Genomic DNA, 23,951 nt, shown 5'->3' with positions numbered 1-23,951 from the left:
GCCCTGTACTGCGGTCAAGCCACACTACATACCTGAGGTTGGTGGAAAACAAGGTATTTCTTTCCTATCAGGTTCAAAGTGAGGGGTTCCCTGAGACTTCCCTAGTCTTTTTTTTTTTTTTTTTAAGATTTTATTTATTTTAGAGGGGAGGGGAAGGAGAAAGAGGGAAAGAAACATCAATGTGTGGTCGTTTCTCACATGCCCCCAACTGAGGACCTGGCCCACTACCTAGGCATGTGCTCTGACTGGGAATTGAACCTGTGACCCTTCGGTTTGCAGGCCAGTGCTCAATCCACTGAGCCACACTAGGCAGGGTTCCCCTAGCCTTTGCAGTTCCCTTTGACAATGAGTCAGGCAAGAAAAACCTGTACTCTCCCCCTCAGTCCTCCCCGACTTCCCCACTGTACCCAAACCTGAGGGTTCTATTAGGCTTCTTCCTCAGCACCATCAGCCCCTTAGGGACCTTGCGTTCTCCCCTGGGTCCCTTCACCTCCTCCTGCCTGGCCTTTTGGGACCCCTGTTCAGGCCTCCTTCAAACCCATCCCACACGTGGTATATGCCGGTCCCTCTTTCTGGAGCATCTGAGCGTTTCCACATCTTCCACCACCACCACCTGAACAGCCAGTTTACATGATTCCTTCCCCCTCTGCACCTCAAAACTCTGGTAACTTTGTAGCATATCATCTTACTCCAGACTTAGGCCCAGTCTTGTTTTTCAGGGTAGAGTCTATTCATGTGCTCACTCTTTAAGCCAGAAGTGCAGTACCTGGCTCCCCGGAGTACTCGAAAACTGTTTGCTTCATTCAGTGTTTGCTTGTTCCTCCCACACGGCCTTCACACACCTGACCCTAGCTGTGCCATAGCACTCCTTTCCCTGCCTGTGCCCGTGGGGTGGAGATGGGTGGTAAGTAGGCTACTCAGGCCCTGCAGTGGTTTGAAGAAGACCTTTAGGTTAGTCATTGTCCTTTCTGTATTTACATTGATGTTGAAGAAAATGACTGGAATAGTTTTTCAAAAACACTGTCTCGGGTTTCTCCCAGAAGGGCAGGAAGTTTTCTAATGTAAATGATGAAAAGTTTGCAGTGTCACTCATTTCCATTCTCCCGACCTCTGTTTTCACCTGAAAAACTAGGAGTTAGAAAAGCAGCTCTCAAGTCCCTTGCCTGCTCAACTGCAGTGATAGCCCTGACCACAAGGGGGCACTCTGCACACAACACCACCTTTAGGACTATTTCCTCATCACTGCTTCCTGTTAGATGGGGAGGTCTGAGCGTGAGAATTTTGCCAGGCACCCTAGTTCTGCCATAACTTGGGCTGGTCATCACCTTCCCTGTGACATTTCTGCCCAAAGTACCAGTCTGTATTCAGCTGCTGTCCTCCCTCAGGTGGCTGCCATTGGAACACGAAAATTTTCCTCTAGTTTAATCTTATATGGTGACTTGTTTGAGCTTTAAACTTGGAAAGCTAAGAGTCCCAGTAAAATGAGCAGGAAGCTTCAGGTGTAACTAATGAGTGTATCTGTGTATCTATTTAAAAACTTTTATTTATTGATTTTAGAGAAAGGGAGAGAAACATCGATTTGTTGTTCCACTTACTTATGCATTCATTGATTGCTTCCTGTATGTGCCCTGACCAGAGATCGAACCTGAAACCTTGGCACATCAGGATGACACTGAAACCAACTGAGCTAATTGGCTTGTGTATCTATTCTTTGAGGTGAATATGGAAAGAGGATGCAATATAATGGCGGGGGGGGGGGTGCGTGTGTGTGGCCTGACAGTAAAACAATTACTGGAAACATAAGTGATTAGAATGTTAAACTACGATTAGTGATTCGAAATGCATGTGAGACATGCAGTCGGTATAAAGAGAGCCCTGCTCTCTGGCCAGCAGACCCCTTTAAGGCTGCAAGAGTGGCGGGCTGAGAGAGGTGGGCCAGGAACCAGGCTGGCAGGGAGGCCCATCTGGTGCCCAGGGCAAGTTGGCAGCGAGTGTGGTGATGGGCACCTCAGACGGGCAGAGCTCATGCCCTCCCACCCCCAATCTATCAATGGCCTGTGTCCTAGCGGCACCCTCTGTCTTCACACGACCCCTCAGGGAGAGGATGTGCTCACTCAGAGCTCTCCACAGCCTCGGCAGTCCTGGTGTTCCCTGTCAGTGAGCCAGTTGGCATTCTGGCTGCAGACTGCACGGCAAGTGCTAAATGAGTCCGCAGGACCCCACGAAGTGGGAGCATCTGCCCCTGGCAGCTGCCTTCTCCGCGGGCTTTCTGCGGAGTTTTGGGGTGGTTCGGATTCAGAGCCTAGGATTCCATCCAGGACCTGCCAGGTACCCTCTGTGGGACTCTGGACAAATCACTCACTCATCCTCTGTAACCCAGCTCCTTGGGTTTTTGTTTGTTTGTTTGAGATTGTATTTCTTTTTAGAGGGAGGGTAAGGGATGAAGAAAGTGAGAGGGAAGAAACAGTAACCTGTGAGAGAAATATTCACTGGTTGCCTCTCCCATGAGCCCCAACCTGCAACCTAGGCATTTGCCCGGACCCGGAATCAGAATGGAGCCATGCCCATCAGGGCCCGGCTCCTTGCTCTTAAAACAGGGTGACATACCCATAGACTTGCTAATGAAACTAAAGGGGCCTGCTCTGGAGAGCCGGGACACAGGCAAAGACCCTAAGGACGCATGGCTCCAAGTCGTCTTTAGGGTGAGCCTCAGCACAGAGTGCTCCCCGCCCCCACCCAAGCGGCTCATTGCCTCTCCCTACATGCCTTTGGTCCCTCTACCCCACACCGCCAGCCATCCCCAGTGTGAAGCACTAACCAGTCCAGCCTGGCCCCAGTACACGGAGAGCTGCAGGTCCCGAGAGGACCAGGCGAGAGGGGTGGAGCCTGAAGCCAGGTCCTGGTCCAGCTCCGCCTAGCCTGGGGAAAGAGGACTGAGGAGGAAGGTGATGTCACCCGTCCTGCTCGCCCCCTGGTGGGAGCTTACCAGTGCGGCCCTCGGCATCTGACCCCTGGCTAGGACACCAGACTGGGTGTCTTCAGGCCCACTCCACCGATCCTTAAATCTGAGTGACCTTGGGCCAGGCACTTCCTGTCTCGGAGACACTGATCTGTAACACAAAGATAGTAGCACGTGCCCTGCCTGTCTAGTTGAGTACTTTTATCTATCACTCTGCTCACTGTCTTAATTATGTACCATCACCTATAATCTCTCAATAACCACATGGAATGCTAACTATTGCTATGCCCATTTTACTCCAGAAAATTGAGGCTGACAAGGTTAAAGATGGAAAAATATTTTGTAAACTGCAAAGCACCCGGTGAATAGGTCTCTGTCCCTCTGTCCCTGTCTCTCTCTGACACACACACGCACATGGGCAGGGAAGATACAAAGCCTCGTGCCCCCCCCCCCCGCCCCATGCAGGCTCGCTGCACCTTCCTCCCCTACCTCCAGAACATTCCAGAGAGTCATCTTCCCTTTCCACACCCCCAGGGATACCACGTGTCCTAGAATCCTGAACTCCCACGTCACCCTTCCCAGGTGAAACCAGCGAAGCCCTTTCCAGCTAATCTCTGTCCCTCCCAGTAGCAGTTCCAATTCCTTATCTGGGTGCAGGCGGCCAGGCAGGCCCGGGGCCCTGTGAATGACCCAGAAATCCTCAGTTCGGAACTGCACACTGGGGAGTGACTTGTGCCTGGGGCCGAACAGGGAGCAGGTGGAACAGTCAGGTGGGGTAGGGTTGTTTGTGGTGCCACCACACTCTCCTGCCTATATAATCTGCTCTGGGCTGAACCAGTTTGGGATTCAGTTTTACCTTCTTCATTAAAGGGGGTCTGGAACACTGAACAACACTCAAGACAAAAAGGGACGCTTGCGGCATAATGGCATAAAGAGGACAGACGTTTGGGGGCTGGCTGACGATGGCAGGTAGGCAGGACTGAGTCACACCCCTTAGACCACTGATACTGTGCCCGCGGAGAGTCAAGGCACAGTCACATGTGTATTAATAGTACAAGTTACCCGATTTACTATTCCGAAGGGCTTAGGTCACAATTTCTGGCCTCGTCACACTCCCTTGAGTGAATTGGTTTTTGCCTATGACCTTAGCCACCAGCTCTGCCTTCTGCACATCTCTTCTTGGCGCCTACAATGTGCCTAAAACAGACTTCCTGACCCTCCTACCCAGAGTAGTACTCCTCCCCTCCGCATGGTTCTATCATTCTATCCCATAAAAGGTGTACCCCGGGCCTCTTCCCCCCCTATTTTATCTCCCCAACTTCAGCCTCTCCTTTCTCCAAGCTGTGTCCCGTGGAGTCTCTAGGTGGTTTTCTGTTTGTTTTGAACAACATGATTATCTGGCTTAATAGATTTAACACATTTAGACCTTTACCCAACAATATATATTTTTCTCAAGCATGTATGACACATTTATAAATGTTAGGCACATTCTAGGTTATAAAAGAAGTCTCAAATACAAAATATGGCCCCAGCTGGTGTAGCTCAGTGGATTGAGCATGGGCCTGCGAACCACACGACCACGGTTCGATTCCCAGTCAGGGCACGTGCCTGGGTTGCAGGCCAGTTCCCAGCAGGGGATGCACGAGAGGCAACCACACACTGATATTTCTCTCCCTCTCTCCTTCTCTTCCCCTCTAAAGATAGATAAAAAAAATCTTTTTAAAATGTTTAAAAAAGACTTAAAAAATACAAAATATGCATACCACATTGTATGCCTACGACACACTTAAGGAATAACATTTAACAAATAATTGGAACCTCTCAGCTTGAGAAGCAGCAGGAGGCCCCTGCCCAGGCTTAGTCTCCATGTTCCCTCCAAGACCTCTCTAAGCTTTGGCGAGGTCAGGGGTCTGTAAACATGTAAAACACTTTCGAATGATCAAAAAAAGATCATGTAAAGAATCAGAAGATCCTTAAAACTGAATTATAATGAAAACAATATATATTGAAACTTGTGGGAAATAGCTAAAATAGTACTTGAGAAAACTGTAGTATTAATTCCCTATATCAGAAAAGGGGAAAGTCTGAAATGTAATGAGCTAAGTATTAAAGTTAAGGAAATAGAAAAAGAACAAGACAGACTCAAAGAAAGTAGAGATAATAAGACAGAATTTAGCAGATATTAAAAAAATAAAGAAATACCCTGGCTGGTGTAGCTCAGTGGATTGAGCACAGGTCTGTGAACCAAAGGATCGCGGTTCGATTCCCAGTCAGGGCACATGCCTGGGTTGCAAGCCAGTCCCCAGCAGGGGCCAGTTCCCAGCAGGGGACACATGAGAAGCAACCATACATTGATATTTCTCTCCCTCTCTCTTTCCCTTCTGTTCTAAAGATAAATAAAATCTAAAAAATAAATAAACAAAATTATTTTTAAAAAATAAAGAAATAAAGTAAAACTAAATTCCCAGATAACAATAAGCTACAGGAGTTCATTACCAACAAACCAATATTACAAGAAATCTTAAAGGAACTTCTTTAAGAGGAAGGGGAGCCCTGCCTGGTGTAGCTCACTGGATTGAGTGCTGGCCTGCAAAAGCAAAGGGTTACCGGTTCAATTCCCAGTCAGGGCACATGCCTGGGCTGCAGGCCAGGTCCCCAGTTTGAGGAGTGAGAAAGGCAACCACACACTGGTGTTTCTCTCTCTTTTTATCCTTCCTTTCCCCTTTCTCTGGAAATAAAATGTTAAAAAAAAATAAGAGGAGGAGAGACAATTTAAAAATATAAATAATAAAATGGTGATAACTCCATATCTATCAATAATAACTTTTTAAAAAGACTTTTATTTATTTATTTTTAGAGAGGGGAAGGGAGGGAGAAAGAGAGAGAGAAACATCAATGTGTGTTTGCCTCTTGTGTGGCCCCCTACTGGGGACCTGGCCTGCAACCCAAGCATGTGCCCTGACTGGGAATCGAACCTGTGACCCTTTGGTTCACAGCTCGTGCTCAATCCACTGAGCTACGCCAGCCAGGGCTATCAATAACAACTTTAAATGTAAATAGATTTGATGCTCCAACCCAAAGGTACCTGAACAGGTAAGAAAACAAGACCCTTACACATGCTGCCTACAAAAGGCCCATTTCAGATCAAAAGACACACACACAGACTGAAAGTAAAGAGATGGAAAAGATATTTCATGAAAATGGAAATGAAAAAATCTGGGTTACCAATACTTAGACAAAATAGACTTTAAAACAAAGGCTAGGAAAGAGACAAGGACTCAGCAGTTGCACTTCTGGGTGCTTATCTGAGGACACCCAAAACACTAATTTAAGAAGACACACACATCCCTATGCTCACTGCGGCATTACTTACAATATCCAAGATCATGGAAGCAATCTCAGTGTCTGTTGACAAACGAATGGATAAAGAAGATATGGTACATACACATACAATGAAATATGACTCAGCCATAAAAAAGAATGAAATGCTGCCATCTACAGCAACACAGATGGACCTAGAGGGTGTTATGATAAGTGAAAAAAGACAGAGAAAGACAAATAACATGATTTCACTTATATGTAGAATAAAAACAACCCAAACAATTCATAAATACAAAGAACATTTTGATGGTTGCCAGGCAGGAGTGGGAATGGGCAAGAAAGGGGAAGGGATTCAGGCGTGCAAACCACCACTATAAAAAAGAGTCACGGGCCTTGGCTGGTGTAGCTCAGTGGATTGAGCACGGGCCTGTGAACCAGACAATCGCGGTTCAATTCTCAGTCAGGGCACATGCCTGGGTTGCAGGCGATTTCCCTGCAGGCCACTTCCCAGCAGGGGATGCACGAAAGGCAACCATACATTGATGTTTCTCTCCCTCTCTCCTTCCCTTCCCCTCTACAGATAAATAAAATCTTTAAAAAAAAAAAAAAAGAGTCACGGGGATGTGAAGTACAGCAGGGGGACACAGTAATGTCATCACTATGTATGGTGTCAGGTGGGTACTAGAGTTACCAGGTGATAACTTTCTAAGTTATATAAATGTATAAATCACTATATTGATCATCTGAAACTAATATAATATTTTATATCAACTGTAACTGAAAAATTTTAAAAAAAGTAAAGCAGCAGAAAACAAAAATATGAAGCTCGACATAAAAAAAAAACAGACAAATCTCTGGTGAAATATCATTAAAAAAGGTATAAGACATGAAAAACAATTTTAGGAATAAAAGAAGGACACGTATTTCAGATAGAACAGAGATTAAAAAGATAGTCAAAATAGTATGCCACAATATTTCAAGCTTTCAAGAAACATCCAGAAAAATTATTAAAATTGACTTCAAAAAACGTACAATAGTAAGTTGGGAATCATTTAGTTCAAAAATTAAAAACAAACAAACAAAACCCCTTGAGCTTTGCCACCCCCCACCCCAGTCAAGCACCGCTCAGGCTGCACCGTACCGGCTGGGTGGCTCCTGCTAAGCCAGCTCCACCGCAGTCTCCTTCCAGCCGCCATCATGATCATCTACCCAGACCGCATCGGCCACAAATGAGATGTTCTTTAGTATCTACAAGACCCGGGAGGGCGAGAGCAGAAGGGCTGTGCCTGGAGGTGGTGGGGAAGACGGTCAGTATGACAGAGGGTAACACTGATGACTCATCCACTGGTGGAAATGCCTCCACTGGAGACCCCCAGGGACAGTAATCACCAGAGATGATACTGTCAGCAACCATCGTTTGGAGGAAGCCAGCTTCACAAAAGAAGGCTATGAGTACATCAAAGTTACATGAAATCAATCAAAGGGAAACTTGAAAAACAGAGACCAGAAAGAGTAGAGCCTATTATGACAGGGGCTGCAGAACAAATTAAGCACATCTGTACTAATTTCAGAAACTACCAGTCCTTTATTGGTGAAAACACAAACCCAGATGGCATGGTGGCTCTGCTGGACGACTGTGACGATGTTGCGACCCATATGGGATTTTCTGTAAGTATGGTTTAGAAATGAAAAAAAGTTAATAAATTTGGAAATTTGGGCCTATCACCTTTCATCATAACCAGCTGCTGCTCTTCATCCACACCTCAGGACTAGGACAAATAGGACTTGGACTCCTCATTTATTTTGACCTTGATTTATTCGGAGCAGAGGCCTTGTTTTTAAGGAAAAAACCATGCCATGTAGGTTGTCTAAAAATAAATGCATTTAAACTAAAAAAATTCTTGAGTCCTTAGTTAAAATGTTCATACAGAAAACAATAGACTCAGGCAGTTTTATAGGTGAATTCCACAAAACTTTAAAGAAATAGATTATTTCAATCCACTATTAATAAGTCATTTATGAGTTAAACATAGAAATAAAGAAAAATCTAAATGATTTTCTCAATAGATGCAGAAAAATAATTGTCATATCTATTCAGATTAAAATTGCAACAAGTTAGGAATTAAAAAAAAGTAAATACTATGCTCAATAATGAAGTTGGAAGCTTTCCTCTTCTGATCAGAAATGAGACAGGAATACCCAGAATTATTGTTTCCACTCATCATTTTCCTGCAGGTTCTTAGCTGGTGCAGTATAACAAGGTGTAAGAAATACAAGGTACAGAAAGGGAGGAGCCGAACTGTCTTTGTTCTCAGATGGTAGATGGGTCGTACCTAGAAAACACCAAAAACTGATGGACAAATTAAGAAGTAAGCCCTGACTGGCGTGGCTCATTTGAGTGTCCTCCCATAAAGCAGTCACCCGTTCGATTCCCAGTCAGGGCACATGCCTGGGCTGCAGTCCCAGGTTGGGAACCTGCCAGAGGTAACCCATTGATGTTTCTCTTTTTCCCTCTCTTCCCCTCTCTCTAAAAGTAAATAAATAAAATCTGAAAAAAGAAGGTAGTTTTATCAAGTTGCATGGATAAAATCAGTTGCTTTCAAACTTGTTGGAAAACAGAAATTGAAGGAAACTTTCTATTTGCCATAGCATCAAAAATTAATAACAATACTTTTCGGCCGGAACCGCCATCTTCCAGTAATTCGCCAAAATGACTAACACAAAGGGAAAGAGGAGAGGTACCCGTTACATGTTCTCTAGGCCTTTTAGAAAACATGGAGTTGTTCCTTTGGCTACATACATGCGGATCTACAAGAAAGGTGATATTGTAGATATCAAGGGAATGGGCACTGTTCAAAAAGGAATGCCCCACAAATGTTACCATGGCAAAACTGGAAGAGTGTACAATGTCGCCCAGCAAGCGGTGGGCATTGTTGTAAACAAAGAAGGGTAAGATTCTTGCCAAAAGAATTAATGTACGAATTGAGCACATTAAGCACTCGAAGAGTCGAGATAGCTTCCTGAAACGTGTGAAAGAAAATGATCAGAAAAAGAAGGAAGCCAAAGAGAAAGGTACCTGGGTTCAGCTGAAGCGTCAGCCTGCTCCACCCAGAGAAGCACACTTTGTGAGAACCAATGGAAAGGAGTCTGAGCCGCTGGAACCCACTCCCTATGAATTCATGGCATGATGAGTGTGAAAAAAATAAAAGACTTCTATACTGATAAAAATGTTGAATATATTGGGTGATGTCTTTACTAAAGGAATTTAGTGTTTTTTTCTGGCTGAACGATGTGAGGTGTGGCTTATTTGCAACAAAGAATGTACTCCATTGATTAGGAAACAGCATCTGTTGCATTATAGTTAAGCTCAAGGAAAGTTGATTACTTATAATTAGATCATAAAATAGCTGTATTTTAAGGATCGGAAACTTGCTTTGAAGTCTGGTACTTAAAAATAGATTACTTTGAGTAGCCTTTGTTTGTGAGCTACATAATAGTTCTGAGTTGCTTCCACCTGTCATGGAACATGGCTTAGAAAATAATAGTGTTTGGTAATTCGGTTTAGAATACCTTTTTTTCTCCTAAGGATAAATGTCTGTATTACATTTAATATGTTGTGTTGCATTCTTTACATGTTTAGCCCATTTTACATAAAAGAAAGCTGAGGCACAATTAACTTGCCCAAGGAGATTCAAACCTAGGCAGTTTGGCTCCATCATCAGGTCTTAGTCACTAGTGTTACATTGCTTCATATTAATGGGAATGTTTTAAAGCTACTTTGTATGGTTGGAGCACATTTGAATTACTCTGTTGCTTCCTGGATATTTACTTGGATGTGGCAAAAACATCTGACATTTAGAAACGAATTGATGACATCCTATCCTAGCTGCCTTCAGTGTTCCGTGATGCCTGTAGCATAACATCAGTTTATTTGAAATGGAAAACTCAACAGTTAGTGCTCTCTTCCCCACTAATGGACAAGAACCTATTCATTTTTGTAGCTTTAGTCAATGCTGCAAGTGGGTAAACTCAATGTTAGTGGTGTTCAGTTTTCTCCAGTGAAATGTGATAGTAATAAGTGCTTTGGAATCTAGGAAACCTGGTTTTTTTTTGGGTTCTGGTGTATTCCGTAACGACATCTGCCCTTTTGAACCTCATTGTATGTCTAACATAACAAACGATGCATATTAGCTGCCATTAAAGGTTCACATCTGAAAAAAAAAATTAATAACAATAAAGTAAGCAAAAGTTGTGCAAGAGACTCATGTCCTAGCAGAATGCAGAAACTGAGGCAAAGAAATGAAACCCAGGCTGGACATGCAGACCTGCTCAACTAACATATATGAACGTCAAGTCTATTTATTGGCTTTTAAGAAATGTTAGTTCAGGGCCTTTCCTGTAGAATTCAGAGAGGTAAGCCCTATGGAACTGGGAAGGACCAGAACTGACAGGGAGGAGCAGAGCTCCCTCCCTGACCCCCAGCAAGAGAACTCCCTGTGTGAACAGCAGCAGGAGGTCTCTGCCCAGGCTGAGTCTCTATGCACCCTCCAAGACCTCACCTAGCTATAGCTGGATCAGGGGTCTGCAAACCTTTCAAAACAGGTGAAGACTAAGTATTTTAGACTTCGCAAGCTATGTGGTTTCTGTCACAACTATCAACCACACCATAACAGTGTGAGAGCCATCAAAGACGGGTAAACAAGTGAGTTTGAGTGTGGCTATTTTTGGTGAAACTTCATGTACACAAATTCAAATTTCATACTTTCCACGTGCCAAATATTACCTTTAAAATGTTTTCCCCAACATTAAAAAAATATTAAAAAACCTATTCTTACCCATGGGCCATACAAAAACAAGCAACAGGCCTTTCAGCTGCAGGCCATAGTCAGTCTTGCTTCATCTGGCTGCCCTCCAGGACAGCAAAAGGCTGGGCTGGGTCTTGTGAGGCCTAATGGGGAATAACAGGTATCTTGGGAACATCAGGCATTGCAAGTGCTGCTGGGAATAAGCTTCTGGAGAACTGGGGGTTTTAAGCCATCTTTAATAATCTTTGGTGGCTTCTCTCACCCTTAGTTAGGGCTGGAATGTCTCAGGATGGCATTTGTGGCCCTCTGTGACTTGACTCCTGCCTGCCCTAAGGGTCACTTTCAGCTCCTCCTACCTTCCTCAAAGCTTCTGGGACTATAGTCCCTCTGTCAGGGCTACATCTTGTCATGCTTTTCTACACTGTAGCCTGGCTAGCCCTAGCCCTGAGCCTGCTGCCTTCTCCAGGCTGAGCTAGAAAGTCCCCTATCTTCTCCCACATTGCTGATTCACACTTGACCTGCTGTGGTCCTCACTGAGCTGAGGACTCCATCCTTAAAAGAAAAAGACTATATTTTACTATTCAATTTTAGAGAGAGCAGAAGGAAGAAAGGGAGAGACACATCAATGTGAAAGAGAAACATTGATCTGTTGCCTCTCACATGCGCCCTAACTGGGGATTGAACTCACAATCCAGACCTGTGCCCTGATGGATAATTGAACCAAGGACCTTTTGCTTTCCAGAATGACACCCCATCAACTGAGCCACACTGGTCAGGGCTCCCTGTCCTTCTTATGCACCTCTGCACCCCCAGGTGTTAAGGCTTCTTGGAAATCATCTTGGAAAGCTTCCAGAGAGAAGGTTAAATTTCTCTGCTGGTGCAAGATGTAAGATTTTTCCATTAGGAAACCAGGGGAGTCTCTGGTCCTGACACTGATACACAGGAGCAATTCCTTCTCTGCTTTGGACTTGGGACCTGAGAGGGGGAACAGCATTCCCACTACTCTGGAGCAGGAAGCAAGGGAGCTAGTGGAGCAAATGCTCCACCCTGGGGCAGTCACTGAAGCCTTTCTTTCCCTGTCCATAAAATGTACAGACTCACTTTTACCTCTTCACAGGCTGTGAGATACTGTGATTGCTTTGTGAATTCTAGCATAGATTTTTAATTAGCTACGCCCCTTTTGCCAGAGAGGCAGAGAGGGTGTGCTGAGGGATGATGTTCCTAGTTTGAGATTTTGATTAGCAAGGGAGCATCTTGGGGCTTTCCTGGCACCAGCACCATGCTGCTTCCCACACTCATTGACATCTCCCAGCCTCAGCCTTCTCACAGACCATAATGAAGAGGACTACATGGGTAAGGAGAGATGAAATTGGGGTGGCTGTGGCAGGGGTGATGAGGTCTGGAATGTGGGGCAAGGAAAGCAAGGGTCCTTTGTTCACTGGAATTCAACACAGGAACAAAGAAAATATGAAGAAAGGAAGACTGGGCACCAAGGAAGGACTGCGGGTGGTGGTAGGAGGAACCCATTCTCAGCATTCCAGGATCGGACAAAATGGACTGGCAAGGGAATTTGATGACTATCCACAGAGCAGGGAGTGGCCATTCTCTCCTGGCTGGAAGAACCTGGAGGCCCATGCCTCTTGAAGCTCGTTTGGTAGGCACACCGCCTGGGGACTTGCGCGCCACAGCTGAAGAAATCAAGTTGGTTCTGGTGTCCTGAAGCTGAGGCTCTACAGCCGGCCTCTTCATGAAGCCTCCAAGAAGTCCTGCCAACCATCCTCTGCAGCTGCAGAGAGATGAGGGCTAAAAGAAGAAACCAGACTGAGAAACAGCTCTATGTGCTCATGTAGCAAGGTTGCAGGTCTCTGCGTTCCACACACGTGGGCATCTGCAGAGGCTGGGTAGGGTCTGTCGAGTAGCACTCCAGTCCGCTTCTCGGCTCTCTGAAGGCGGGGCCTGCAGACCCGGGTGCTGTGTGATTGACATAGGAGAGGAAGGAGTCAATCAATTTTTACCTTTAAGCTCCATTCCACCCGGAGGCAGTGCCAGGCTAGTTGGGCCCAGTGGGTGGCGAAGAGAGTCCAGCAAGCTATTTCCTAGAGCACCGAGGACTGGGGACACAATCACCGCTGGGACCTGGGCGGAACTGTGGTGGGGCGGAGTCGCCGCAGAGATATGGCCCACGCCGCAGCAGGCGGGGCAAAGCCTCTGTGAAGGGGGCGGGGTAGGCGGGGCGGGAGCGCAATCTCGTGTCAGGCTTGGAAACTGCTGGAAGTAATAGCTGTACAACCACCATCGCTCCTTCCGCCGCACGCAGACAAAGAGTCCACCCCGCCCCCACCCCGCCAGCCCAGGCCGGTTGTCCCCCACCCCTAGCCAAAGCCACGCCCTTCGGCTAAACGCCGGCCCTTCTTCCAGCCCACCAGAGGGCCGGGATATGGGATCTGCCCGTAGTTGCACCTGGAATTCCGCAACATCCCCAGGAGGGGGAAAAAGAAAAAACCACCCCAAACCCTTACCCTTACCGGGGCGTATGAATGTGTAGGGTAGATTCTAGGAGGAAAGTCGAGCTTGGGAAGGAAGGTCATAGTGATTGGCCGCTTCCCACTCCCCATTTTTAGGTGTCTGTCGAAGCTGGCACGAATGGGTGGAAGTTGGCTCAAATGGGTGGAAGCGCCTGACTCACAGGTGTTTGGAGTAATCTGCGAGATCCTCCCTTCTAGGACCACCACTAAGTCATCTGAACAGTCCCAATTCCTAGTTCCAAGCCTTGGAAGTGCGGCGGTAGAACCACGTAAAAGAGTCAGGCCGGCCCCTCCCGCTCTTCACCACCTCCTTATCTATCTGGGCCATTACGTCAAGGTGGGCGGGCGGCGGCAGGTGCGAGGCTGACAGACATCCTTCTTTAAGGCGGAGGGATCCGTGGGCGGGCAGCTGAGTGTGCTTCGCCCTATATAGAGCGGCTGGGTGCACACAGTCCTTCTCTTGAGTCAACCTCGCGCACGCAGTTTGCGTTGTGTGAGCCAAAAATAGTCCCTGCTTGCTAGTACTTGCATCTCTTCACTCTCGAGGTAAGGTTACGACCTTTTTCTAAATGCTTTTATCTTGAGTGTCCTTTCGAGTTTCGTTCGTCTCTTTTCAAAGATTTCGTTGTGCCAGATGGCCTTTCTTGGGTAGGGTGGGGGGTGGGGGGGAGGCAATGGCTCTAGATTGTAGTTCGCTTTTACTAATGTGCTTAGGCGGCAGGGTTTTCCCCAAGCGACTAATTTCGGCTGAGGTGGGCCTTGGAATGGACTTGGGCCAGTAGTGGGCGTTGCACGTGGTGGCAGCGCCGGCCTGGAACGCTGCCATCTTTGCCCCTTCATTTCCGGACGCGGCTACGGGTGGCTGGAGGGTCCGCAGGAGTGGTGGGTGGTAGGTGTGCTACTCGAGTGACTCAGCACAGCGTGGTATGGCCTGGCTTTGCCATAGCTCTTTCTAGGACGCGTTTTTCAAATGTGACGGGCCGCGGCTAGGAAGGGTTTAGATCTCCACTGGCCCATCGTGCTTGCAGATCTTTCAGTCTGGTTGCAGAAGGAGGAGAGAAGGGGGCAGGCACGGGAATATTAATCTTGGTTTCCTTCCTTCTTCCCCCCTCCCCCCCACCCCAGAGCTGAGATTGTTCTGGAAGCTTCTGGAGCCCAGCGCGCCCCGCCCAGGTGCCCGGATGCTGGGACGCAGGGAGGCTGCGCGGTGGCGCCCCCTCCTCGCGTCTTTCAGGCTGACCGTTGTCCTGCTGTGAGGAGGGTCGGCCTGTTGGACCAAGGCCACCATCTTAGTTGTGTTTGGCCTAGCCCTATACTTTATATAGTCACATGTGCTGAAGGATCACGATTGAGCTTTTTGTTTCACTGGGGTTTTTTCGTCCTAATAATGGATACCCAGACTGGTATCCCACAGATACCTCAGAGGTTATCCTCCCTTACCGGTCAGGCAGCACCTGCCTAATGAGGGAGCAGTTTCAGATCATTACCGTGTAACGTAGAACTAGTGATCTTGGGTTTTTTTCCATTCACTTAGTACCAGAAAAGGTAACATAAGTGTAGTCAGTGATTTCTAACTTCAAATATCTATGTGGATTACGAGGGAGTGTTATTTGAGATAGCGTAGGTTGGGGTCACTATTCTGCATTTCTAAGAAGTTGCTAGGTGATGCTTAGTTTGACCTCCAAAAGCCTTGACCTTGTGTTTTGTTGAAGAACATGTTACCTTTCTGCCCACTCAGTTGGTTTCCAATTAATTGGTTTCAGGTCTACAGCTTGAAATTTTTGAGGAAAGGGCTCTTTAGTTTCTTGGAAATGGATAGTACTCAGCTCAAACCAGTTTGAACTAAAATTTTTCATGTCTTCATTATAATTGGAGTGAACTTTAGTAGTCTTAAATTCAGGCCATCATGTTCCTTTGTAATTTTTCACTTTTTAAATTTTAGATGCCTGAGGAAGTGCACCATGGAGAGGAGGAGGTGGAGACTTTTGCCTTCCAGGCAGAAATTGCCCAACTCATGTCTCTCATCATCAACACCTTCTACTCTAACAAGGAAATTTTCCTCCGGGAGTTGATCAGTAATGCTTCTGATGTGAGTACCCTGCAGGTCTTCATGGGTGGTGGTGTTTGCTTTATTTTAGGGGATTTTGTGGGGTTTACTATTGAAGGGGGATAAACCTGGTGTTCAAAAAAAAAGCTTGTCTTGGTTTATGTGGATAGCTGGAATATTGTAGGCAGCTGTATGTGGTTCTTAAACCTCAAGTTAAGGGTTAGCAGATTTGAGGCTATTTGGGAGTAAATAGCAAAAAATTTTTCTTTTGGGTGAAGAGGTGGGTTTTAAGAAAGCAGAACTGTACAAATGATAACTTGTGTTTTTAGGCCTTGGACAAGATACGTTATGAGAGCCTGACTGACCCTTCCAAGTTGGACAGTGGTAAAGAACTGAAAATTGACATCATCCCCAATCCCCAGGAGCGCACTTTGACTCTGGTAGACACAGGCATTGGCATGACCAAAGCTGATCTCGTAAATAATCTGGGAACCATTGCCAAGTCTGGTACAAAAGCATTTATGGAGGCTCTTCAGGTATATGGTCTTTCAGCTAGGCACACCATTTATGCATGTCCTTTGGCTTTCTATTTTTTCAAAACTTTGACTTTGTGTGTGTGTGTGTGTGTGGCAGGCTGGTGCAGACATCTCCATGATTGGACAATTTGGTGTTGGCTTTTATTCTGCGTACTTGGTGGCAGAGAAAGTAGTAGTGATCACAAAGCACAATGATGATGAGCAGTATGCCTGGGAGTCTTCTGCTGGAGGTTCCTTCACAGTGCGAGCTGACCATGGTAGGCTGGCTTTCCTGTAAAGGTGTCAGTTTGAATTCTGGGGAAACCTGAAATAGACATCTCAAGTAGCTTATCTGTAAAGCAGTTACCTTTCACTACAGCTCTGCATTTAGTTTCATTTCCTTACACTAGATCGTGAGTGCCTTTCTCTCTCTATTTCTTAGGTGAACCCATTGGCCGGGGCACCAAAGTGATTCTTCACCTTAAAGAAGATCAGACAGAATACTTAGAGGAGAGGCGGGTCAAAGAAGTGGTGAAGAAGCACTCACAGTTCATCGGTTATCCCATTACCCTTTATGTGAGTATGGACTGGAAACCCTCACATGAATGGTATCTGCTTCTCTGGAGAATTGCATGGTTGTTGGGTTTTTTTCTTTTCTCTGGTGTTCTGTACTCTGAAACTGTTGTCCTTGGTACTTGCAGTTGGAGAAGGAACGAGAGAAAGAAATCAGTGATGATGAAGCAGAGGAAGAGAAGGGGGAGAAAGAAGAGGAAGACAAAGATGACGAGGAGAAACCCAAGATTGAAGATGTGGGCTCAGATGAGGAGGATGATAGTGCTAAGGATAAGAAAAAGAAAACAAAGAAGATTAAGGAGAAATACATCGATCATGAAGAACTGAACAAGACAAAGCCCATTTGGACCAGAAACCCTGATGACATCACCCAGGAGGAATACGGAGAATTTTATAAGAGCCTTACCAATGACTGGGAAGACCACTTGGCAGTCAAGGTGAGAAACCCTGTATGGTGGCTCAAGGAGAAGAGCACAAGTGGAAGGGCATCGATGGTGTTAGATGCAACGTGCACAACTGGTTGGTAGCTGGGAATTGTGAATGGCGTGTAGCCACATGAGTTTGTTTATGGATGACACTTTGAGGGTGGAGAAATAACATCCTTCCCAGTGACACCTCTTTGTTTCTATGGTAGCCTAACACATGCTGGGTTCAGTTTTAACTGTTCTCATTGGCCCAAGGGTTATATATAGTCTGTAGTATTCTAGATCATTTAGGATGTTAAAGATTAATTTTCTCAACAGCTGCCCTATACAGTGCTCATTCTGTGGGAAGATCTTTGTTTCAAACAGTTTGATAATTTGGTGTTGGGTCCAGAAGCTATGCATAACCTTGAAATGTGTTGTTGGCTTATCTTGAATTTCAGCACTTCTCTGTAGAAGGGCAGTTGGAATTCAGGGCATTGCTGTTCATTCCCCGTCGGGCTCCTTTTGACCTCTTTGAGAATAAGAAGAAGAAGAACAACATCAAACTGTATGTCCGCCGTGTGTTCATCATGGACAGCTGTGATGAATTGATACCAGAGTACCTCAGTGAGTATCCTGTGGCCTAATGTTACCTAGCTGGGTAAAGTTCTATGACACTTAAAGCATTCTCAGGGGAACTGAAGTCTTTTCTTACATAAGGATTCTCTGCAACATAGCCAGTGAAGGAAGATTCAGTGGAAAAATGTATTTTGCTGAATCTAGATGAACCACCTCATCTACCTGTTGTTTTAACTGAGCTTGCTTTGTGTGTGATTGCAGACTTCATCCGTGGTGTGGTTGACTCTGAGGACCTGCCCCTGAACATCTCCCGAGAGATGCTCCAGCAGAGCAAAATCCTGAAGGTCATCCGTAAAAACATTGTTAAGAAGTGCCTTGAGCTCTTCTCTGAGCTGGCAGAAGACAAGGAGAACTATAAGAAATTCTATGAGGCATTCTCTAAAAACCTAAAGGTAAGGAGGCAGCAAATGCATACTTTAAGATTACAATGGAATTTTTTTTTATATTCACAATAGAGGATAAGAGGTTATTTCCAAGTGAGATTGTTTTTTTTTTCTTTCCACCCTTAAAGCTTGGAATTCATGAAGACTCAACCAATCGGCGACGCCTTTCTGAGCTTCTGCGCTATCACACCTCCCAATCTGGGGATGAAATGACTTCCCTTTCGGAATATGTCTCTCGCATGAAGGAGACCCAGAAGTCCATCTATTACATCACTGGTGCGTTGGAGTCTAAGGTGTAGGGATTTGGGGGACATTTAGGGATGCCTGGGAACTGGTGGTATGAGGCTTTTTGGTCTGAATTCAATAATAACCCTACAGGTGAGAGCAAAGAGCAAGTTGCCAACTCTGCTTTTGTGGAGCGCGTGCGGAAGCGGGGCTTTGAGGTGGTGTACATGACAGAGCCCATCGATGAGTACTGTGTACAGCAGCTCAAGGAGTTTGATGGGAAGAGCTTGGTCTCAGTTACCAAGGAGGGCCTGGAACTACCTGAGGATGAAGAGGAGAAGAAGAAAATGGAAGAGAGCAAGGCCAAGTTTGAGAATCTCTGCAAACTCATGAAAGAGATCTTGGATAAGAAGGTTGAGAAGGTAAGCAATTCTGAGACTGATCTGTCTTGTAACAGAGGCCTCCAGGACTGTTTCCCTTAGAACCTGGTGTTGCTACACAGAGTGGTTTTAAGCAACCTAATTTAAGATCCACCTGACCTCTTGCTTTCTTGAGCAGGCAAGTTTAAGGTTGCCAAAATTTGGCAAAGGTTAGGCAATTTTGAGAATAGAACTTAAAATACCCTTTTACCTCCAAGTGGTAAGCTGGTTTAATATAAACTTAAGGTTTTTGTGATTGTCTACAGGTAACAATCTCCAATAGGCTTGTGTCTTCACCCTGCTGTATTGTGACTAGCACTTACGGCTGGACAGCTAATATGGAGCGTATCATGAAAGCCCAGGCACTACGTGATAACTCTACAATGGGCTACATGATGGCCAAAAAGCACCTGGAGATCAACCCTGACCACCCCATTGTGGAGACTCTGCGGCAGAAGGCAGAGGCAGACAGGAATGACAAGGCAGTGAAGGACCTTGTGGTGTTGTTGTTTGAAACTGCGCTGCTGTCTTCTGGCTTCTCACTCGAGGATCCCCAGACCCACTCCAACCGCATCTATCGAATGATCAAGCTGGGCCTAGGTGAGCATCCCTGCCAACCCGAGTTGTGACAAGGAGTTGGGGAGCTGGTCTTGTGGGGATAGCTACAACTTGGGTCAAATCTTGTGACACTTTTTTCTTTTAGGGATTGATGAAGACGAAGTGACAACAGAAGAACCCAGTGCTGCTGTTCCTGATGAGATCCCCCCCCTTGAGGGTGATGAGGATGCCTCTCGCATGGAAGAAGTAGATTAGGAGTTTCTACCTGCAGACCTTGTGTCCTCTGTGTAGTGTTTTCATGGCTTCCCCTGCAGCCCTGAGTGGCCTGAGCCCACCTGGTTTCCTCTGCTGTTTAGTGGGGTTTTTTCCTGTCTTTGCCTAAAGCAGGTTAGGAGGGCCTCAAGCCTTCCCTTCTCATTTGACGTTGGGTTTGGATGCTGTTGTGTATTTTTATTTTGTTCTGAAATTAAAGGATGCAAAATAAAGAAGATGTAGTTTTATATAGTTTTGCTCTCACAAGGTGGGTAGAATTCTGCCTTCAGAGTCCCCTTAGATATACTTTCTCAGCAGTCTCACTGGACACAGTAGCACATCAGTAGCAGTTGAAGTCATACAACACTGACTAGAGAACTACCATGTTCATACCATTTCAGTCTCTATAAAGCATGTATTTGTCACCCAAAACACAGGACCAAGCCTATTGAAGCAATTTAATAAAATAAGATTATGAGAGCAGAAAGTTACACTTCCAAGGTACCAAAACCTGCAACTGGCTCATGGAGCAGAGCCCAGGGATCCAGGAGCACAGAAGGTGGTGTTGCTGGGTACGGCTCTCCCCTTCCCCTAGCACAGCACCAGCTTTCATTTATCCTAGGAGAGCAGCATACTGCCTACAGCCACCAAATGTAGGTCTGGGAGGGAAGTCTAATAAAAGGGTGTGTATTTGGGGCAGGTGACAAGCACAGATGAGTTTGGTAGCAGTGCCAATGGGCAAGACCAGGGAACTTCAGGGGGAAACACTGGAAGGTACCTCTACCCTGGGGCTCAAGAATTGTGCCTCGTAGAACACTGGTGACTTAAGGCAGAAGGGAAGGCTGCCTCCTGGTCTCCGTATCCTTAACTGCAGAGCTGGTTTGCGATACGGAGAAAATGCCTGCACTGGTTGCCTCTGATAAATTACAGTAGAAGTGGGAAAACGATGTGGTAAAGTACAATTAAAGGGTCTTCATTTTGCCTCAGATCCCTCAAACCTTCTGCACAGGGGACTCAATGGGCACAGCCTTCTTTCCCCGTTGCTTTAAACGGCCCCGGGCGTAGACTCTGAGCAGGAGGGCAGCAAAGACCACAGCTACCCCCAGCCCACCCACCACAGTGATGGTGTGGCCATAGAGGAGGCAGGAGAGGAGAATGGCAAAGGCCTGGCGGAGAGTCATGATGATGGTGAAGACTGCAGCCCCAAACTGTCCAATGGTGTAGAAGATGAAGAGCTGGCCACATGCAGAGCAGATGGAGAGCAGCAGGGCATGTGCAGCAAACTCGCTGTGTCTCCCCATAAAGCGGGTCCCCTCCAGGAGGGCCCCCTGCTCTAGCAGGGAGCCCACTGTGAAGAGGCAGGAGAAGAAGTTGACCCCAAACATCATCTGCACTGAGGACATCTTATAGGCAAACAGGGCATCCTGCCAGTTTGAGGTGAAGCTGTCAAAGGCAATGTAGCCTGCCAACAGGATCAGGCCTGAGAGTGTGGTGGCTGGGGAGCTTCGGGGCTCTGGTCCACTGGACAGCAGAAACATGCTGACCCCAATGGAAATGAGGCCAGCTGTCAGGTATTCCCAGTGTTCGTAGCTGCGCCGAGACACCAACTTTCCCATCAGCATGACAGGGATCACCTTAGAGGCCTTGGCCAGCACCTGGGTGGGGAAGCTGACAAACTTGAGAGCTTCATATTGGCACCAGCTGCTAAGCACATTTGACAGGCTGGCAAAGGAGTACCGATACATGGGTGCGCCATGTCGGGGCTGTTTGCAGAGAAGGCAGTAGAGGCCAGCCACGATCAGGGCCAGCACTCGGTTCATTAGCACCAGGAACTGAGAGTCTGTGAAGCGCTCACCTGCCCACGTGGCTGTAGCTCCATAGCTCCGGGTCATCACTCTTTCCTGCAGCACTCCCCAAGTCAGGTAAGATGCCTGGGTACGGGGAGGGTAGAAACAAAGATAAAAGGAAAAGGCTGGCAAGAAAGGATCTCAACAACCCCCCTCTTCCCCAAAATGCTATTTAAATGACTTAAAGGACAGCGTATCTATTTTGGTTCCTCTGTAGTAACCAAAAATTTCCCCTTCCCTCTCAAGCCTGGATTCATCTTGTAGGGAATCAAGTGTGTGTGATGTGAAACGCAAGTGCTTTAGAACCGCCCAGACCCCATCTGTCCCCACAGGAGGGCTGGTCAGGGCTGACTGCATCCCAAGTATTTTCCTGTCTACTCCCGACCAATTCAGGGAGGCAAGAATCCTTAGAGAAGACTGGACACCTCTCTCAGTTTAACATGTTCTATGAGATGCATGGACCTAGTAACATTTACTCAAAAATGCCATGAGGTCAACATCTTTGTCCCCTCTCACATAAGTGTGGGGGAAAGCTGAATAGCTTCCCCAAACTTTTTTCAGTGGGTTTACAGTGTATGAAACACATCACTGCAGAGGGCAGTGTAATACAGCACAGTAGAAATCACACACACACAAAAAGGAGGAAGAAAAATTATTTTTCCTCCAAGCACTTCTAAGAAGATGGCAGTACAGTCTGGACACAAAACACACCAACCAGCACCCTGTCAGTGAAGCAGACCCGGACCCAACACAGGAACAGGAGCAGAGCCTGCCTGCCTGCCTACCTACCTGGAGTCCCACCGCACAGAAGAGCAGCTTCAGGGCCTGCCAGGTGGGAGTGGTCTCCGCTGGCTCTGTCCGGGAAGCCAGGGGGACCTCATCGGAGGCCTTGGGCTCATTGCCAAACACACAAGCTTTCACCAGAGGGAAGCAGAGACCCCTGCCTGAAGAAGGCACACAAGGTCAAGCCCCAGTCTTCTTGCTAGCACCTCATCATCTTTTCCAGAGCAGCCAGCTTGCCCTGCGTTGGGCCTGCTGCCCGCCCTCCCTCCCTCTTTCCAAGCTACATCCTTGTTTGGACGGCTGGCTAACACCTAATACGGACCTTGCACCCTTTCCCCACACACCTGTCTCCAGGTAGTTCCTCCTCTTGAAGTACTGCACCAGCAGGTAGCCAGGTACCATAAAGCTGGCATAGCCAGCAGCATTCACCAAAAAGCGGAAGAACCATAGCTGGGTCCATGATTCCGGAGGGGCTTCGGGGGTATCCCCACCTGCACCCAGGGAGGGGAGAGCAACCAGCAACGCCACTGCCCACCACCTGCGGGGACAACGGACATAAGGTTCATCATCCACTGGGTTCTGCAGAGGTGACCACACTAGAGAAGGAACCGGAGTCACCTCCCCACCCCCCTCTACTGCAGCCCAGCTGGGACAAAGAGCTTCTCTCTCCTTGGGGGGCCGGCGCCTCCAGGCAAGGCTTCTTCCCTCCCCGGGGACAGACCCGCCCCTCCGGCCACACAGGTTTCCTCTGTTCCCTCTAGCGCTCGCCCGCTGCTCCGGCCAGAGGCGGTGCCCCTTCCTTTCCCCCGCCCTCCAGGTTCCCGGGGCGCCGGGGTTCCCCAACTGCTCCGCCAGACACTCTCTAAGTCCCCCGAAAAGCACAAACCCACGCCGCGCTCCCGCCCCCGCCGGTCCCGTCGGCTCCCCGCAGCGCTCGGTGGGGCCCACAGCTCAGCAGCAGGGACCCAATCTGGACCACCCGGCTGAGAAGCGGCAGTCACGTGGTGCCGGGGCTCGGTCACGTGGACTCGCCTCCCCGGAGCCCCCCACCTGGCAACCATGGTCCGGGCCGCGTGGGGCGGAGGGGGGCCGGGGAATGCGAGGCCCCGGGCCGCGCGATCCCTCCGCTCCCGCCGTCGTCTCGAGCAGCTGCCAACGAGCCAGCGGCTAGCGGAAGTGCCTCGATCTTCCCGCCTCCCTCCCTGCCCGCGGCCGCCCCTCCGCCCCTTGCCGCGACCACGCAGCGCCCCGGGCCGCAGCGCCCCCGCGCGGCCCGGAGGGAGACGCGGCCCGGGTATTTGCTGCCTTAGGCGCGGAGTTGGGGAGCCCCGAGCCCCATGCCACCCCTTACTTCTCAACGCCAATTGGTCTGACAGGGAGGTACTGCCATTTTAGGGGCGGAAACATTGAGGTTCGGACCCAAGCACTTCCCCTTGTTACTGTTTTCTGACGGAAAGATGTCTTTTTTTGGTTGGGACAGCAATTGTCCTCCCATGCTCCATGCACCCCTCAAGGCTCTTGCGTGACGGGACCCTAGTCTTCCTCGCCCACTCACCCATCCCCAGTAGAACCCCACTGGCCTGTTCTCAGTTCCTCTAATTCGCCTATCCCCATCCCTTACTCATCCTTATGTTCAAGTTGAAAGGACAGAGGCCTCTCCTGACCACCCAAAGTATGGCCCTCCACCCACTCCACT

At 47.7% G+C, this 23,951-nt stretch overlaps 2 protein-coding genes, 1 long non-coding RNA gene and 2 pseudogenes across 4 annotated transcripts; 3 read left to right on the top strand and 2 right to left on the bottom strand.

The window, feature by feature from the left end:
- Window positions 1-7,477: 7,477 nt before the first annotated feature.
- LOC119047219 (translationally-controlled tumor protein-like) lies at window positions 7,478-8,034 on the top strand (annotated as a pseudogene).
- Window positions 8,035-8,956: 922 nt separating this feature from the next.
- LOC119047200 (60S ribosomal protein L21-like) lies at window positions 8,957-9,563 on the top strand (annotated as a pseudogene).
- Window positions 9,564-14,048: 4,485 nt separating this feature from the next.
- HSP90AB1 (heat shock protein 90 alpha family class B member 1) lies at window positions 14,049-19,873 on the top strand. The gene is made up of 12 exons (XM_037142599.2): window positions 14,049-14,156; window positions 15,553-15,699; window positions 15,987-16,193; window positions 16,291-16,450; window positions 16,615-16,748; window positions 16,874-17,182; window positions 17,611-17,776; window positions 17,990-18,180; window positions 18,300-18,447; window positions 18,550-18,818; window positions 19,082-19,415; window positions 19,519-19,873. The coding sequence occupies exons 2-12, from the start codon at window positions 15,553-15,555 to the stop codon at window positions 19,626-19,628; spliced, it is 2,175 nt and encodes a 724-aa protein (XP_036998494.1). The 5' UTR covers window positions 14,049-14,156; the 3' UTR covers window positions 19,629-19,873.
- LOC128627918 (uncharacterized) lies at window positions 16,271-17,662 on the bottom strand. The gene is made up of 2 exons (XR_008392210.1): window positions 17,576-17,662; window positions 16,271-16,497 (listed from the first exon to the last, which is right to left on the bottom strand). It is a non-coding gene; the product is annotated as an uncharacterized LOC128627918 (long non-coding RNA).
- A 192-nt stretch (window positions 19,874-20,065) lies between the features above and the next one.
- On the bottom strand, window positions 20,066-23,453 carry SLC35B2 (solute carrier family 35 member B2). Of its 2 annotated transcripts, XM_037142600.2 has the most exons (4): window positions 23,306-23,453; window positions 22,600-22,793; window positions 22,262-22,416; window positions 20,066-21,556 (listed from the first exon to the last, which is right to left on the bottom strand). In XM_037142600.2, the coding sequence occupies exons 1-4, from the start codon at window positions 23,314-23,316 to the stop codon at window positions 20,618-20,620; spliced, it is 1,299 nt and encodes a 432-aa protein (XP_036998495.1). In that variant the 5' UTR covers window positions 23,317-23,453; the 3' UTR covers window positions 20,066-20,617. The 2 variants fall into 2 exon arrangements, with proteins under 2 accessions (XP_036998495.1, XP_036998496.1); XM_037142601.2 differs by lacking the exons at window positions 22,262-22,416; window positions 23,306-23,453 and having other exon boundaries at window positions 22,600-22,680.
- Window positions 23,454-23,951: the final 498 nt, after the last annotated feature.

The sequence above is a fragment of the Artibeus jamaicensis genome, unplaced genomic scaffold (assembly GCF_021234435.1).
Source record: "Artibeus jamaicensis isolate MK-2021 breed Jamaican fruit bat unplaced genomic scaffold, CSHL_Jam_final contig_484, whole genome shotgun sequence".
NCBI classification, from domain to species: Eukaryota; Metazoa; Chordata; class Mammalia; order Chiroptera; family Phyllostomidae; genus Artibeus; species Artibeus jamaicensis.
Note: the sequence above shows the minus strand (reverse complement) of the source record. Positions and strands in the feature narration are given on the sequence as shown.